At 43.2% G+C, this 19889-nt stretch overlaps 1 protein-coding gene across 1 annotated transcript; it reads right to left on the bottom strand.

Annotated features, from left to right (window-relative positions):
• Window positions 1-4134: 4134 nt before the first annotated feature.
• Window positions 4135-18676, bottom strand: LOC137265663 (uncharacterized). Its single transcript, XM_067801096.1, has 2 exons — window positions 18332-18676; window positions 4135-4751 (listed from the first exon to the last, which is right to left on the bottom strand). The coding sequence occupies exons 1-2, from the start codon at window positions 18384-18386 to the stop codon at window positions 4276-4278; spliced, it is 531 nt and encodes a 176-aa protein (XP_067657197.1). The 5' UTR covers window positions 18387-18676; the 3' UTR covers window positions 4135-4275.
• Between the last annotated feature and the right edge of the window lie 1213 nt (window positions 18677-19889).

Raw genomic sequence — 19889 nt, 5'->3', positions numbered from 1 at the left:
CTTCAAAGTACTGTTAAGGAAGAGAATTGTTTTCCTCTTCCGGTACACTATGATTGAGTTCCGCTGTTACGACTTCGTGTCGCAATACTTCCTTTCTTAACGACATGCCATCTTCAAGTAGGTCTTTGCGCCTTCGGTAAATACCAACGAGAGTCTACTCAATGACACTTACAGACCAAGGGTCCGACCGTGGACGAAGGTGCGGTCAGTGATCAGCGGATCCGCAGGTGCAACCTTGACAACAGGTGTGGAGCGTTAGACTACAGCGTTATCCGCATAACGATCTAATAAAGTGGAATTCGGTAATATTATTGTAACCATCATATAAAGGCTTGTGTTTGGTAAGCTATATATGTGCGTGTATAAACTTCATTTGGAATCTAAGAGCAGGATTCCTAATTTACAGTTAGCATGTGCATGCTCGTGCATGGAGCACACGTGTTTTCATGTTTCTTGTGAGCATGACATGAGTTTTTGTTTATATGAACATGTAGTGATTGTTAAGCTGTCAGTGTCTCGCTGTTGTTTAACCGTAAATAAGGCTTACGAAATAGCACGACAGGCTGAAAAATCAATGTGTGTGGGTACGCTGTCAACAGTAATGGTATTTTAGTGCCGGACGTTTAATGTTCATCGATTCACGATAGCATCTCATTGGAGACAATAAAACATGTCCTAGACCCGTGTCCCACTTGTGCCGTCATATCAACAACACAACCATGTCTCACTTGTGCCGTCATATCAACAAGACAACCTTGTCCCACTTGTGCCGTCATATCAACAAGACAACTATGTCCCACTTGTGCCGTCATATCAACAAGACAACCATGTCTCACTTGTGCCGTCATATCAACAACACAACCATGTCCCACTTGTGCCGTCATATCAACAACACAACCATGTCCCACTTGTGCCGTCATATCAACAACACAACCATGTCTCATTTGTGCCGTCATATCAACAAGACAACCTTGTCCCACTTGTGCCGTCATATCAACAAGACAACCATGTCCCACTTGTGCCGTCATATCAACAAGACAACCATGTCCCACCTGTGCCGTCATATCAACAAGACAACCATGTCCCACTTGTGCCGTCATATCAACAAGACAACCATGTCCCACTTGTGCCGTCATATCAACAAGACAACCATGTCCCACTTGTGCCGTCATATCAACAAGACAACCATGTCCCACTTGTGCCGTCATATCAACAAGACAACCTTGTCCCACTTGTGCCGTCATATCAACAAGACAACCATGTCCCACTTGTGCCGTCATATCAACAAGACAACCATGTCCCACCTGTGCCGTCATATCAACAAGACAACCTTGTCCCACCTGTGCCGTCATATCAACAACACAACCATGTCCCACTTGTGCCATCATATCAACAACACAACCATGTCCCACCTGTGCCGTCATATCAACAACACAACCATGTCCCGTTGGTGCATCTCTGGAATATACAGCTGGAAGACAGCGTCTAACGTTTAGAAGACACAGAATGGTGTTCATCGATGATCTATGGTATGACAGGTGCTATGGTAGTCCAATTGTCTACAGAAGTCAAGGAGAACACACTTGCGTCACTTGACGCCGTCAGCTTGGGGATAGCAGTGTAATGGTAACGGGTAACATCACAGCTAACAACACAACTCATCATTGTTATGAGCGGTTTGAAAGGTGTTTGAATTTGTGTTGAAATTTTACGCCGCTTTGAGTAATTTTCCAGCAATATCACGGCGGGGGACGCCAGACATAGATTTCACACATTGTAAGAATTTGTGGAGAAAAAGCATTGGTCACATAAACGCCCATATCTTCTCCTGTTAACATTAATAACGCAACACCTACATCATGGCTATAAACAGAGTTGTTGTTGCGAGTATATTTTAACACAGAAACACACTTGGCTAGTAACCTCTGTATATTCAGAATTCATGTGAAGAAGTTACACCTGAAGACATCCACTGGAGAGAGGCATAACAAACTGTCAGGCAGCTGAAGGGAAGCTGAAGCATGCGCGTGTGTGTGTGTTGATTCCGGTAAACAGAATAAATAACGGAAGGAAGCATTGATTCTTTCTATGTATATTTATACATGAGTGAATCTCATAATTGTTTGGTATGAAGTTCCCAGAAGTCTTAGTATGGAAATTCTCACGACTACGGAGTGCTTCTTGAGGTCAACCTGGTACATGCTATGTCCTCTCCTTCCCTGATTGTGGGAAACAGAGAGTGGAGACAGCACTACCGCACGGTGGCCATATCAGCCTAACATAGGCCACGCCAGCTAACTAACTATAGTAATCTGATTCGTTGATAGTACACTATTAAAAGAAATAATAAAACGCATAGGTGATTTTGAGAGTATTGGACTCAAAAACAATAAAAGTAGACTATTTCTTCCCAGAACGTCATCTTTGTGTGTTTGTAAACAGTATGCACACCATTTTCAAATAACAACATTATACAAAAAACTATGAGTGTGTGTTTTGTTTGAGTTTTCACAGCATATGTTTATTCAAGGAGGCATGTAGCTGATTTGAGGCGCCATTCCCATGACAACACCTCTGTACAGTTCTAGAACAAATCAGGTCTCACTGTGCAAACATTCGGGGCTTCTTTTAAACGACAACAATATGTGTGGCATTTCAAGTATTTCAAGCCATATGCAAAAGTTATGATTATGTAGCCAGGTGACCCTGTCTCACCTTGTGACCACCGCCCAAGTAGTCGTCCTCCGAACGACAGACCCGCCTACAACTTTTGTCTGATAGGTCATAAATGATTCCTATTGAAATTCTTAAATCAAACTGTTCCTTTTGACACTTTAACACGAGATGAAAGGAAGGCAGTTTAAAGAAACAACAAGGTTTGGATTGTATTGATGGAGACGTGGCGACGGTAATGGTGTTTTCATGTCGACGAACTATTGTGATGTGACCATCTCGAGATCAGTCCATGCGAATGCATGTTGATGAAAACATTGATTGTTGCCGACAATTTCCCTATGGATGACAAGTTCTACAGAACACGCCAAGGTCCACATTAAAGTACCTTCATTACAATGTTTGCTCAGGTAAGTGCTGGGTTGTCAGCCGGGACATTTTGGCTTGATCGTCACAGTTCCTCATCAAGGTCTTTATTAGGGCGAACTTGTGGAACTGTTCAAACAATCCGTGGAGAAAAACATGTCTCCCGTATTAATAATGTACAGTGAAGGTTTCTGAAGTTATTATACCTGACGGTCGGTTGAATGCCTTTGACTCATGGCACTGGGATGTACATGGAGGTTGATCGTCTACGGTTGGTGTGAGTAGAACTAGAGCATCTAAAGGTCGGACGTTGTAAATGTCGGAAAGACCCATATGTTTAGGGGCTTTGTAGGCCTGGGTGAGTGAGTGAGAGGGTGAGTGTTGAGTGAAAAGCTGTGTGGATGTGTGAAAGGGTGTGTAGGTGTGTGAAAGGATTGTGAGGGCGTGTCTTCTGGTGTGTCTGATGCAAAAACACCGGACACACAGTGTATTCCTGACGGATACAAGAACGCTGTATAAGTGTTTGACGTCACACGACAGGGAGACGTTCTCAGCACACGTGACATGTTTATTCAGGCTTTCGCAAGTCAGCCAGTGAGAGTTGACCGGCAAGAGTGAGTGAGGGTTAAGCCGTTTCGAGAAATAGCCCAGATATATCGGAAAGTGTTGACTTCTCGTGGGACGACGACCCCAAGCAATAGTTAAAAGCCTTCACAATGTGCAAGTCCATGGGGACTAGTGTGGAGCTCACAAACACCAGCACAATTAGACGAACACACGACCTGTACAATACATCGGCGTTACATTATAGCAATACATTTATGCACAATTCAGACTCCCACTATATATAGCTAACAAATAAAACAGTTATGAAAATGTACAACATCGATTTCACTCCAGGCTACCGTCCGTGTTTCATCCCAATATCAGGTAGTCATGGATCAGGTAGTCATCACTGTCACCACGAAATGCCAGTCTAATCTGCTCTGTAACACGGCCTTTGTGCATCGAAACACCCCTCCGCTCCGCCCTACCCACCCTTCAACCTCTCTCCCCCCCCCCCCCCCCCCCCCCCCCCCCGGTCATAGACTCGTTACATGTGTTGTTGTCGCATCTTGTCCACGTCGGAGTACACAATCACGTGTTGTATCACACACAGTGTGCAGGCATACTGATGGCTGGTACAGTGTGTCATAAAAATATCATCATATATCAAGCAAAACAATCTCCATGGAATCAGTTAATGGATAAACGAACATTGTCTTCGTGAGCGCCGCCTGGCCTGTTTACTCTGGACCCCGAGGTCACGCTGTGGTAAGTGGTGCCGCCTATGTCGTCCCTGGTCATTAGCTTTCTCAGATTGGCGACTGCAACCTTAATATCTCGTAACAAAGACGTAAAGTCAAGGACGACGATGCTACCCAGAGACGCCACGAGAACAAGGATCCCCACATAGCCAATCGACTGCGCTGACGGGCGATAATCCGGGACACTGATACGCTTCCGGACGGTAGCGGAAATGTTTTCTTTGTTGAGTAAGAGTTTGTTTTGTATACGTTTAATCTCTATCTCAAGCTGCTCTTTGGTGATGTTGGCGACAAACGTCGTTAAGATGCTGCAGTCACACACACAGTCGGCAGTGTTGGTGGTGTTTGCGGCCAACGTCGTCAGCCCATAATCGACTGTAGTGATGAACGATCCTCCAGACACCCCTGAAATCAAACACAGGGAAATATACATTCATAACAGAGTTATTTTCACTGCCGCCGGCAGAAGTAATTCACTACATCACGACGTGGAGGCAGAAGTGATAAGCACGGATAGTGAGTGACTTTAGTTTTACGCCGCTTTTAGGACTATTTCAGTGATATCAGAAATGAACAACAGAAATGGACTTCACACATTGTACCCATGCAGGGGGTTGAACCCGGGTCTTCAGCGTGACGAACGATCGCCTTAACCACAAGTCTACCCTAACGCTCTAAGCATGAATGGACAGAAATAATACTGATGTCAGTGGAGATGCGCCGGGACTGGAAATACTGTTCCGCTTCTACCGGATGTTGGTGCTAGTGCATACTTCAGCCGGCTAGGAACCCTAGTGTTATATCTGTACTCACCGCACTCTTTGCGTGAGGATGGTGTGAAACAATACATATACGTAATAGGGTTGGTTGAATGCAAGTTTAAGTGCAAATACCGACATGTGAGGGGCTGCTGGGTCCAATAGTGGTTCAAGCATTCACTCGTAGCTGGGTTCAACTCATTAACCCATGTCTGTTGTCTTGTTATTGCGTGGATGTTACAGCATCATAATACTATGTTCATTTACTGTTTGGTGTTTCGTGCCTTAATTTAACCTGGGTTGTAAAGCGGTCTGTCTGCCAGATGACGTCAGCCTGCATCTACTCACTCCTACAGATATATTCATTTCTGACCATTGAGAACGTAATGCGTTGTCTTCCTGCAGTAACATCAAACGAAACGGACAAGAAACCTGCCTCGTATGCGAGAATACGCAAACATTCAGAGCACATCGTGTCTGTCCAGAATCATCTGTCCTGTTGCGTTTGTGATCAAATGTATCTCGCTTTTTCAGCCACAGCACTGAAAGCCAATTAGAGCCCTGAAAGCCAGTTAGAGCCCTGAAAGCCAGTTAGAGCCCTGTGTCCACATATCTGCTGCAGGTCTGACTACCAACTTACAAGGAAATCAATATTTTTTATGTATGTTGGTGCAGTATACAAGTGCAATTGATTAACACATGTTGTTGCCTTGTTTACAAACAAGATGTAATACAGCTGCAATCCTGCCGAAACCAGTACATACTCATGATATAGTAAAACTTGTACAGTCGACTCTGCTTTTAACAAGATTTCCTGTGAATGTGGAAAGAGTTTTGCACTTCTGTTTTAAACTACGACAATGCAATTTATCGGGGGTGGGGTGGGATGGGGGTGTTAGCCATACACCAGAGAAAGAGCTAAACTCTGTGGTGTGAATGTCACAGACGACATGTTTATATTAGAAAGGGTGAAAAAAATCCAGATTGATCTGATTTTATCGGATTGACTAGATTTCCTATACTGATTTCCCCGACACCAAAATCCAGTTTGTCAATAGCTAACGAGCAACACTTGCACGGAACGAATGCCCATGCCCACTTTACATTTAATCCATAATCAATATGCTTATGATTAAAGGTACATTGCTATGTCCGTGTCTTGCATTGTTAGAACGGACACCGGACGGGTATAGATCTAACACATAGAGTCGGGAAAACGACATATGATCGGCATCTCACATAGAATGACTTGCGTATTGGTGGAGCCATTCTTTGTAGATATACCATTATGCTTTAAAGGTATATCAACAACAAAATTCTTAAATCTACTTAGAAATTATTTGGTAGAGCCATTCAATAAAATTAAAAAGAGTCAGTGATCATATGGATTATTAAAGTTGGAGGCAGTGATCGTGATCATCTAGTTGCAGAAAAGGGTTCAACACAAACAAAAACATCCATTAATACAGAAGTAGGCAAGGATCTTTCTTCCTGTGCCACGATAAGAGATGTCTGGCAGAGATGAAACATGGCTGGATGTGTGTTGAAGATCTCTGTTTCGTAAGTCCGGTTATTAGAATCGAACCGTCGAATCCACAATGTGGTGATGTTCCGCTAATACAGCTCGTACAATGGGCCAGCACATAGATGCTGGCACTGAAGAACTAATCAGCTCACCAGGAACAAAGTGTCTCTATTTGTATAGTCTGTTTGTAGATGGACCAGGCGGGTTCTTGCACCAATTTATAATCATACTTGGGGCAACCACTTTCAGCCAAAGAAGATTCAAAATAGTGAAAACAAAATGATATTATCACCAGTAAAGAAGTCAAAAGCTGCCCCATGAAGATGGAAGTTTACGGCACCCGTGTGTGTAATGACGACTTTGACATCAAGGCAGATTGTTTCCAAAAGGTCAGGCTTTTAACAGACCTTGCAAACGGGGAATTAGCATGAACGCATTATTGGGACAAATGGGAAATCAAATCACTATCCTTTCTTGCCTCATGGAAACCTGTCCGTGCTAGGTGAAAGGACATACAGCGGTGACATACGTTGGGCGCAGACAGAGTAGGAACTACTAGTACTACGGGATTCGGTCACCGTAGAGTGGTGCAGTTACTAAATCTGTTTAATGTCCACGTGTATACCATTTGGTGTAGAGGACAGAGTAGATGTGGATATTTATGACACCGGGTGTTGGCGAAGAGGGTAATTAAACCTTCCGTCCTACATGCAGCTCCCGCCATTCCTTCTGATAGGTAACCCAGTTTGTTTACACGTCACAGTGCAAAACACCCGTGTATAACCAGTGAATAGCGATAATTGCATTCGTGACTACGCTTTTCGGTAGAGCTCAACTAAGTCAAATGATTATGACTTCGTGCAATTATTTCATTCGGGCACAAACGCGCGTAACACAGTCGGAAATCGCTTGCAACGTTGCAATTATTATAATGGCGATGCACAATTACGTGATTGGAACTTTGAGAGAGATGGGACCAGTTGTGTTGATAGGAGGCAGACAAAACCCGCTTGTAAGTAATGGACAGTTGTCGCTAAAATATGCACATATAACTCTGTGAAAAAAAGACATAATTATTTATTTATAAATGGATAGACAATACTGATCAGGTGCATTTGTCCCTCGTGGACTTACATCCCATTTACGACAGTGCAGTGTTTTCCATCTGAACAGTTATGCTAGAGTATGATGCACAGACGTGTAGACGCCCGTAATATTATATTATTCAACTATATATTATACTAAACATTTGTATAGCGCCCGTATCCAGTTCGCCAGTTGAACTGCTCAAGGACGCACAACGGCACATCGTAGTTTCAATCTCAGATCCCTCGGGATCATGCAACTAACATAACTAAGTGTGACGCCTGTCACCTTGTGTGTACTGTGCTTACTATAATGTTAGTGTGTGCTGTCCGTAATATACCCCAGTGTGGCCCCTGTGTCTCGGTGTGTACTGTGTCTACTATAATGTTAGTGTGTGCTGTCCGTAATATACCCCAGTGTGACCCCTGTATCTCGGTGTGTACTGTGTCTACTATAATGTTAGTGTGTGCTGTCCGTAATATACCCCAGTGTGGCCCCTGTGTCTCGGTGTGTACTGTGTCTACTATAATGTTAGTGTGTGCTGTCCGTAATATACCCCAGTGTGGCCCCTGTGTCTCGGTGTGTACTGTGTCTACTATAATGTTAGCGTGTGATGTACGTAATATACCTCATTGTGGCCCCTGTGTCTCGGTGTGTACTGTGTTTACTATAATGTTAGTGTCTGATATACGTAATATACCCCATTGTGGCCCCTGTCTCACGGTGTTTACTGTGTCTATTACAATGTTAGTGTGTGATATACGTAATATACCCCAGTGTGGCCCCTGTGTCTCGCTCTGTACTGTGTCTGCTACAATGTTAGTGTGTGATATACGTAATATACCCCAGTGTGGCCCCTGTGTCTCGGTGTGTACTGTGCTTACTATAATGTTAGTGTGTGCTGTCCGTAATATACCCCAGTGTGGCCCCTGTGTCTCGGTGTGTACTGTGTGTACTATAATGTTTGTGTGTGCTGTCCGTAATATACCCCAGTGTGGCCCCTGTGTCTCGGTATGTACTGTGTCTACTATAATGTTAGCGTGTGATGTACGTAATATACCCCAGTGTGGCCCCTGTGTCTCGGTGTGTACTGTGTCTACTATAATGTTAGCGTGTGATGTACGTAATATACCCCATTGTGGCCCCTGTCTCACGGTGTTTACTGTGTCTATTACAATGTTAGTGTGTGATATACGTAATATACCCCATTGTGGCCCCTGTCTCACGGTGTTTACTGTGTCTATTACAATGTTAGTGTGTGATATACGTAATATACCCCAGTGTGGCCCCTGTGTCTCGCTGTGTACTGTGTCTGCTATAATGTTAGTGTGTGATATACGTAATATACCCCAGTGTGGCCCCTGTGTCTCGCTGTGTACTGTGTCTGCTATAATGTTTGTGTGTGATATACGTAATATACCCCAGTGTGACCCCTGTCTCACGGTGTGTACTGTGTCTATTACAATGTTAGTGTGTGATATACGTAATATACCCCAGTATTGCCCCTGTCTCGGTGTGTATTCTGTTTCCTATAATGTTTGTGTATGATATACGTAATATACCCCAGTGTGGCCCCTGTGTCTCGGTGTGTACTGTGTCTACTATAATGTTAGTGTGTGCTGTCCGTAATATACCCCAGTGTGACCCCTGTATCTCGGTGTGTACTGTGTCTACTATAATGTCAGTGTATGATATACGTAATATACCCCATTGTGGCCCCTGTGTCTCGGTGTGTACTGTGTCTACTATAATGTTAGTGTGTGCTGTCCGTAATATACCCCAGTGTGGCCCCTGTGTCTCGGTGTGTACTGTGTCTACTATAATGTTAGTGTGTGCTGTCCGTAATATACCCCAGTGTGGCCCCTGTGTCTCGGTGTGTACTGTGTCTACTATAATGTTAGTGTGTGCTGTCCGTAATATACCCCAGTGTGGCCCCTGTGTCTCGCTGTGTACTGTGTCTATTACAATGTTAGTGTGTGATATACGTAATATACCCCAGTGTGGCCCCTGTGTCTCGCTGTGTACTGTGTCTGCTATAATGTTAGTGTGTGATATACGTAATATACCCCAGTATTGCCCCTGTCTCGGTGTGTATTCTGTCTCCTATAATGTTTGTGTATGATATACGTAATATACCCCAGTGTGGCCCCTGTGTCTCGGTGTGTACTGTGTCTACTATAATGTTAGTGTGTGATATACGTAATATACCCCATTGTGGTCCCTGTGTCTCGGTGTGTACTGTGTCTATTATAATGTTAATGTGTGCTGTCCGTAATATACCCCAGTGTGGCCCCTGTGTCTCGGTGTGTACTGTGTCTACTATAAGGTTAGTGTATGATATACGTAATATACCCCAGTATTGCCCCTGTGTGTCGGTGTGTACTCTGTCTACTATGATGTCAGTGTATGATATACGTAATATACCCCAGTGTGACCCCTGTGTGTCGGTGTGTACTGTGTCTATTACAATGTTAGTGTGTGATATACGTAATATACCTCAGTGTGGCCCCTGTGTCTCGGTGTGTACTGTGTCTACTATAATGTTAGTGTATGATATACGTAATATACCCCAGTGTGGCCCCTGTGTCTCGGTGTGTACTGTGTCTACTATAATGTTAATGTGTGCTGTCCGTAATATACCCCAGTGTGACCCCCGTCTGGATGTACCTCCCCAGGAAAGTTCCTTACTTGGTATTGTATCCAATGCACAACAACAACCCGTATTGATGTTTAACGGTTAACGTCATGTGCCGTTGTGTTCGTTTGAAGTTGCTACTGTTGTCCACACGCAATTTAACTAGAGTTCATTGATTTTCACACTTCTAAGGTATAGGGCCTACTATTAACAAGTACGTCTTTGGCGTACTGTAATTTTCATTTTTTTTTCAGTTGATAGATCAAAGACACGATCCGTGTTGATTGCTCAGTGTGTGTGCGTCTGGCTGCAGGAGACAGACGCTGTTGAGTAGAGTTTGGACTGGTTAAATAGAACGTTTCTGTGTAATGTAGAATGATCCCCCTTGGATATGTCAAGATTCCCAGATTCCATCGTTTGCTTGTAGCTCTCATCGAATGGATATAATGGGATTTAACGTCGTGTTACTGCGCGCGGTTGCATGTGTGTGTGTGTGTGTGTGTGTGTGTGTGTGTGTGTGTGTGTGTGCGCGCGCGTCGCGTGTGATTCCTTTTTTTTACGTTCAAGTGAACTGAGGTGCCAATTTAGAACAGATACCTAGTTCAGATACATTATGCAAAACCGATCATTCCTTGTTTCATCTTATCAAACCTAGGTAACAACAGCTATCGCTTTTAGCATATGTAAGGGCTGTTCATTATTTATGGCTAGGGGTGTGGAGTGGGGGTGTGGGTTGGGGTGATGGCCGATATCACCACCCCTCTATCCACTCGACCACAGTCCTTAAGCATTTTGCCTTTTTGTGCACCTGGAAGAGATAGTTCCAGAAGACGTGTGTTTTGCCGATGTTCACAGACGCCATAATAGAAGCCGCATGTCCTCTGCTTGATGAAGATACACAAGCTGTGATTCCGTTGTCACGTGATTAGTTTGAGGTGTGGTAAATACGATCATAAAGTATAGCTATTTCCTGAAACATTAATGGGATACTGTTTATCTGTAACCCGGAAATGAGAAAGCTTAAATGGAAAATAACAAGGCTTCCCTTTGTAGTGTTTTTATTTCTGCTGTAAAGAATGGTCCGTAGACAGATCCAGTATTGATCTGCAGTTCCACTGCCCCTTCCGTGATTCTGCGCCGGAATATACCTGTCGGTTTTAGCACTTTCAGATGATATCTGTCAATGTTTTACTCTCAACGCGGTCTCTGCAGGGCACGCTCAGTGCGTGGACTGGACCGCTCAAATGGGAATTCTATAATTTTGTTACACGATAGTTTGTTTGTTAGTATGTTGGTAACGCCGCACTCAACAACAACCCAGCTGCCAATATGGACAGTTGTTAAATGTGAACACAAACTTGGTGATAGAATATGTTCAAGAGTATGTAACTGGTCAAAACAAATATGAACTCCTGCTTTTGTTCAGCTGAAAACATGGCCTGTATCATGTTTCGTGCTTTGTTTTGTGTTTGTCGTGTTTTGTTTTGTTTAGGTTGTGTTTTGGTTTGGTTTGGATTTTTGTTGGTGCTTGTGTGTGTGTGTGTGTGTGTGTGTGTGTGTGTGTGTGTGTGTTCGTGTGCGTGCGTGCGTGTGTATGCGTCTGTGAGAGTTATTAATGCAGTTTTAAATTCTTCATTTTCAAAAGAAAGATTATAAATAAATGAACGGTCAAATAATTTATGGAATTACTTTAGCATTAATGGCATCAAGCTAATAACAAACACCACTGAAGACAGTAGGAAAATATTCAATAAAACGGGTGTCTCAATTGATTGAATTGATTTGTTAATGAGTTTAACAGTTTAACAGGGACATCTGACTGACATTAATCGTCAAAGCGCTCCTCTAACCACCACGTTGTTCACCTTGGACAATCATACTTATTCATGTCGCCTGAATTCGCCTCTTTTCGCTCCTAGGCAATCTCGGGTTCGAGACCCGTGAAGGTCCCGGGCTAGAATAGGCCTTCAGCAACCCGTGAAGGTCCCGGGCTAGAATAGGCCTTCAGCAACTCGTGAAGGTCCCGTGCTAGAATAGGCCTTCAGCAACCCGTGAAGGTCCCGGGCTAGAATAGGCCTTCAGCAACCCATGAAGGTCCCGGGCTAGAATAGGCCTTCAGCAACCCATGCTTGCCATAAAAGGCGACTCTGCTTGTCATAAGAGGCCACTAACGGGATCGGGTGGTCATGCCCTCTGACTTGGTCGCAATTGCGCAGATCGATGCTCATGTTGTTGGTCACTGGATTTTCTGGTCCAGACTCGATTATTTACAGACCGAAGCCATATGGCTGGAATATTGCTGAGTGCGGCGTAAAACTAAACTCACTCACACACTCGGATTCGAACGTCCTACGTCAGCTTGGTTCCTTCCACCCCGTTCTTACTGTAATTCAAGGCCAAGTTCGATGAAAGTGGTTGGTATGTGTTGGTAGTGTTACAAGATTGTATTTTCTGTAAATTGTATTATTGATTACGTGATACTTATAACTGGGTCACAGTGTTTAGAGTTTTCAGTGATAGTTGTTATAGGTCACATTTTGTATCATAAGTGTTCAGTGCTACTCATTTACAGCCCTCATTTACGGCATGGTCTCTAAAGACTTTCTTCACATGGCGGTGCCAGGGATTACAGGCGATTTTGAGTTATTTAAACAGATCCACTTATGTCACATATGTTTCTTCCATTCAACATTCACTACTGCCTTACTGCGAATGTCACAATTAATCATACACGGAGGACTGGGTAGCTTCAAATGTATCACCGTGTTCATTGTGTGTCGTCGTTGTCGATGCCGGTGTAGCTGGTGGTATGCCTGTAGTATAGATGCCGGATGAGTCAGGTGAGGTAAACATTAGTAGAAACATGATGTCTGACAATCGTCACCAAGCCTATACTCGTGAGGTATGGAAGGTTGCGAGAATTGCCGAATGATGACGACCTTCAGGTGAGTTTACCGTATAAAGAGTTGAAGGTTTGTTGAGTGAGTGAGTTTTGGTTTTACACCGCAGTTAGCAGTACTCCAGCGGGGGACACCAGAAATGGACTTCACACATTCGAACCCGTGTGTTTGGTTTGAAGAGCGAACACTTTGACCGCTGGGTTACCCCACCGCCCCCAAAGTATGTTGACATCATAATGGCTGCATTGAACGATCGGCAGGGAATATGAAGGTAATAAAAATTGTGAATTAAGTTTTTGTTCAACCTGATAAATTATGTGCGTCTGACCTTAAAATATGAACTGCGTGTATCTTGGTTACCGACTGAGCACTTTAGTAACTTTCACCTTCCCAAACAGCAGTGATCGATCTCAGTCTAGATACACTGATATCTCACGTTGATGCCAAATACCCGCCCTATTATATTCTTCTCAATTGATTTCTCTCTCATAAAACTCAAATAGACTGATTATCTGGGATAATGTAAATTCCAGATATTGATCTGAGATTTCTTAACAATGGACCGCAATGTGATCAAAATGAACATTAAATTCATAATAGTTTTTATAAATTCGAACCTTTGTCCTAAACGACTAGATATCACACAATAGGAAGCCATCTTACGTCACGGGCCCAGGGAGAGCGATAGTTTCAGTTTCAGCTGTACAGTTGGTAACCGACCCAAGAAGAATTAATTCTAATATTACTGACAATAAACGTATGTCTCCACACTGCTTAACAAACACTAAGATCGTTTACTAATCACCCGGAGGAGGGTTGGTGCGACATGTAATAGCGAGCCGTTATTCTTGGTTCATTGCCGCCATTGAAAGTCGTTTGCATCTTTGTCACTTGAGAACAGCAATTTTGAAGAATCAATGTTAACGATTCATCATTTTGACTGGTAACGATACAGATTATAACAATACATGGCGTATCGTTGATGTCAGTTATCTACGGTTGATTGGTTGTTTCCCCGTCATGCTATCGCAGACAACTCCCGACGATATGCGCCCGACAGAGCAATATTAGCGCATATTCACATCAACTCCCACCCATAACAATATCCTGATGGCTCAGTGTCTCAACAACGGACTTCTGCAAGGAAGAGATTTATATATCTCTCATAACGATTTATATATCTCTCATAACGATTTATATATCTCTCATAACGATTTATATATCTCTCATAACGATTTATATACTTACTAAAGGCTGGGACCTGTGTTTTCCGCGTGCGCCATTTGTTCTGAAGGTCTCTTTGCCGCCTTCTGGCGATCTCGACCTGACAAATGTGTTATGATAATAACATTACGTGCCACTTTACACGTGCCCCTAGAAAGACCGTGACTCGTTACATATCTCATTAAAAGATCGTGATATCTTACACATCTTCCTAGAAATATCGTGACACGTTACACATCTCCCTAGAAATATCGTGATGCGTCACACATCTCCCTAGAAATATCGTGACACGTTACTCATCTCCCTAAAAGATCGTGACACGTTACTCATCTCCCTAGAAAGATCGTGACACGTTACTCATCTCCCTAGAAATATCGTGATACGTCACACATCTCCCTAGAAATATCGTGACACGCTACATATCTCCCGAGAAATATCGTGACACGTTACACATCTCCCTAGAAATATCGTGACACGTTACACATCTCCCTAAAAAATCGTGATACGTTACTCATCTCCCTAAAAAGATCGTGACACGTTACTCATCTCCCTAGAAATATCGTGACACGTTACACATCTCCCTAGAAATATCGTGACACGCTACACATCTCCCTAGAAATATCGTGACACGCTACATATACCCCTAGAAATATCGTGACACGCTACATATCCCCCTAGAAATATCGTGACACGCTACATATCTCCCTAGAAATATCGTGACACGTTACTCATCTCCCTAGAAAGATCGTGACACGTTACTCATCTCCCTAGAAATATCGTGACACGTTACTCATCTCCCTAGAAATATCGTGACACGTTACACATCTCCCTAGAAATATCGTGACACGTTACTCATCTCCCTAAAAATATCGTGACACGTTACACATCTCCCTAGAAATATCGTGACACGTTACATATCTCCCTAGAAATATCGTGACACGCTACACATCTGCCTAGAAATATCGTGATGCGTCACACATCTCCCTAGAAATATCGTGACACGCTACATATCTCCCGATAAATATCGTGACACGTTACATATCTCCCTAGAAATATCGTGATACGTCACACATCTCCCTAGAAATATCGTGACACGCTACATATCTCCCTAGAAATATCGTGACACGTTACACATCTCCCTAGAAATATCGTGACACGTTACACATCTCCCTAGAAATATCGTGGCACGTTACTCATCTCCCTAGAAATATCGTGACACGTTACTCATCTCCCTAAAAATATCGTGACACGTTACACATCTCCCTAGAAATATCGTGACACATTACATATCTCCCTAGAAATATCGTGACACGCTACACATCTGCCTAGAAATATCGTGACACGTTACATATCTCCCTAGAAATATCGTGATACGTCACACATCTCCCTAGAAATATCGTGACACGCTACATATCTCCCTAGAAATATCGTGACACGTTACACATCTCCCTAGAAATATCGTGACACGTTACACATCTCCCTAAAAGATCGTGATACGTTTCTCATCTCCCTAAAAAGATCGTGACACGCTACACATCTCCCTAGAAATATCGTGATACGTCACACATCTCCCTAGAAATATCGTGACACGCTACATATCTCCCTAGAAATATCGTGACACGTTACACATCTCCCTAGAAAGATCGTGACACGTTACACATCTCCCTAAAAGATCGTGATACGTTACTCATCTCCCTAAAAAGATCGTGACACGTTACTCATCTCCCTAGAAATATCGTGATACGTTACTCATCTCCCTAGAAATATCGTGACACGTTACACATCTCCCTAGAAATATCGTGATGCGTCACACATCTCCCTAGAAATATCGTGACACGTTACACATCTCCCTAAAATATCGTGATACGTTACTCATCTCCCTAAAAAGATCGTGACACGTTACTCATCTCCCTAGAAATATCGTGATACGTTACACATCTCCCTAGAAATATCGTGACACGTTACTCATCTCCCTAGAAATATCGTGATACGTTACTCATCTCCCTAGAAATATCGTGACACGTTACACATCTCCCTAGAAATATCGTGATGCGTCACACATCTCCCTAGAAATATCGTGACACGTTACACATCTCCCTAGAAATATCGTGACACGTTACACATCTCCCTAAAAGATCGTGATACGTTACTCATCTCCCTAAAAAGATCGTGACACGCTACATATCTCCCTAGAAATATCATGACACGCTACACATCTTCCTAGAAATATCGTGATGCGTCACACATCTCCCTAGAAATATCGTGACACGCTACATATCTCCCTAGAAATATCGTGATACGTTACACATCTCCCTAGAAATATCGTGACACGTTACACATCTCCCTAAAAGATCGTGATACGTTACTCATCTCCCTAAAAAGATCGTGACACGTTACTCATCTCCCTAGAAATATCGTGATACGTTACTCATCTCCCTAGAAATATCGTGACACGTTACTCATCTCCCTAGAAATATCGTGACACGTTACACATCTCCCTAGAAATATCGTGACACGCTACATATCTCCCGAGAAATATCGTGACACGTTACACATCTCCCTAGAAATATCGTGACACGTTACACATCTCCCTAAAAGATCGTGATACGTTACTCATCTCCCTAAAAAGATCGTGACACGTTACACATCTCCCTAGAAATATCGTGACACGTTACACATCTCCCTAGAAATATCGTGATACGTCACAGGCTTCCCTGGAAAGATCATGGTACGATGCATATCTTCACAAAAAGGACTAATTACATGTCTCCTTACAACAGTCAGTATAAGTAACATGGCTCCATAGAAAGGTCGTGGCAGGCACCAAAGGTCGTCACATTACATGGACGCATTAAACAGATCATTCATGATGGTGTCCCCATTGCGTGCAATGTTAAAGATCATGCAGTACTATCAGACCCAGATGTATGAAGGCGATCTGAAATGATCGTGTCTGGACCTACCATATGGTATACGGTGACATTGATCGACACATAGAGAATCAGTTTGAAGGACATCAGACATGGGCGTGGAAGTGGAAACTTCGGGTGTGATGATGATGATGTGTAACTACTAGGTTTTCATAGCCGGATGTTATATAGAGCCATGCTATTGGGCGACACTTTACTCTCATGTTGGGAATCGAACCTTGGACTGACTTCACTGAGTAACAGTAACCACGAGTAACAGTAACCACGAGTAACAGTAACCACGAGTAACAGTAACTATGAGTAACAGTAACCACGGAACTGTGTCATCATGTGATGGTCTTGTTTCTTTACGCGTGTTTCTTATTACAAAATTCCTTCTGAAGTTAAAGGTTGACCAGACAATGTTATGAGCAGTGTCCGCCAGGGCGCGATAACACACCTTGAACCGAGCCTATCCACCCGATTGATCCGCTGTGTCGACCTTCACGCCAAGCTTAGGTTGCTGGGCCTAGATTTTCGAAGATGCCTTAGCGCAAAGATAGTCGTATGTTAACATTAACTATATTGGCGCTAAAAGAGCTCCGAAAATCTAGGCCTTGCGCTGTGTCCATCAAGTCCCGCGTGCCACAGGTCACTCTGCAGGTAGTGAGTTGGCATCATTGCCGTTATAGATTTGTTGGGTATCGAACTCGCTCCTCAGTCTATGTTACAACATATGAGTTTGCCAAGTTCAACAATAATCTTTTCTCAATTTGATCATTGCAACATGTGCGTTCATTTTAAAGTAATCTTGACCGTGTGGAAGACTGGGTAGTCTATAAAATACGGTGATTTTGCTGTATTTCTGCTACATACATGTTGTTAATCTTACATCCCAATATATGAACCTATCCACTGCACCAATGGGCGATACGAGAGAGAACTTACCAGATATGTGAAGCCAGGCCAGGACATGCAGGAGACGTCGCGTGGACACGTCCATCCCAGCAATTGACGTAGTCCTCAACGAAGGTGAGGATGAATGTTGTCAGAAGTAAAATGTGATATCCACTTCATCTTCCTGTTACCAAACTCAGCAGTACCCAGAGAGCTCACCTTGAAACTCCGTCAGATTGTTTCCAAAATTTTACTGTCAACGAAACTCTTTTCTTAAAGGAACACGTATTGTTTTTTTCATCCAATGAGAAATACAATTAAGAGTTTTCCGATGGTCTGTCCATTTCCAGGGCGGACGAGTTATGCAGCAGACGAAGCAGCCGACATCTACATAGTGTTCTGTGTTTCTCACCGGCGTCGCGTTCTGCGCTTCTTGAAATCCCTCACTCGCCGCCAACCTGGGGCTAATATGTCACCATGGCAACCAGACACACAGGTAATCGGCCCGCCAGGAGATCTAATATTCGTGATGGCACATGCGGACTGTCAATTAATGTAAAAGCAGCAATTATCGTATATGTTCTCCTAAGAAAAACAAATACGACAATAGAAAGGGCTGAACTGAGTCCCTAAACATTAGCTTTTAATCAGATCGGTGCGATCTGTTTATTGTGGCGGGCGTCCGGCTGTATTGTTATAGATTCATCCTGTAAATGTAAAACGCTTTCACCGACGTGATGTTTTGTTTCAGTGGTGATGTCCTCGTCAAATCGGAAATTGATGCGTGTTCAATATTGAAGGATTCAAACTCACTTATATTTAGCGTCACCTTCTGTTGACACTGGACACATGTCTGAAGCCACCCTTCTCTTCATGTTATTGTTATTGGGTGTTGGTCATCACCGCCGTCGTCATCAGCACCAAAGTGACTCATACCTGATTTACACTCACCAATCTTGATACCTACTTTGACCTACCTGAACACCCACCTTGATACCTACTACGACCTACCTGAACACCCATCTTGATACCTACTGTGACCTACCTGAACACCCATCTTGATACCTACTGTGACCTAACTGAACACCCATCTTGATACCTACTGTGACCTAACTGAACACCTATCTTGATACCTACATTGATCTACTTGACCACCTATCTTGCTACCTACATTTACCTACCTCAAGACCTTCTTTGATACCTCCTACATTGACCGACCTGAATACATACTTTGATACCTACACTGATCTTCCTGAACATCTACTTTGATACCTACATTGACCGACCTGAACACCTACCTTGATTCATACATTGACCTACCTGAATACCTACTTTGATACCTACATTGACCGACCTGAACACCTTCCTTGATTCATACATTGACCTACCTGAATACCTACTTTGATACCTACATTGACCGACCTGAACACCTTCCTTGATTCATACATTGACCTACCTGAATACCTACTTTGATACCTACATTGACCGACCTGAACACCTTCCTTGATTCATACATTGACCTACCTGAATACCTACTTTGATACCTACATTGACCGACCTGAACACCTTCCTTGATTCATACATTGACCTACCTGAATACCTACTTTGA

Source organism: Haliotis asinina, chromosome 15 (assembly GCF_037392515.1).
Source record: "Haliotis asinina isolate JCU_RB_2024 chromosome 15, JCU_Hal_asi_v2, whole genome shotgun sequence".
In the NCBI taxonomy this organism is placed as follows: domain Eukaryota; kingdom Metazoa; phylum Mollusca; class Gastropoda; order Lepetellida; family Haliotidae; genus Haliotis; species Haliotis asinina.
Note: the sequence above shows the minus strand (reverse complement) of the source record. Positions and strands in the feature narration are given on the sequence as shown.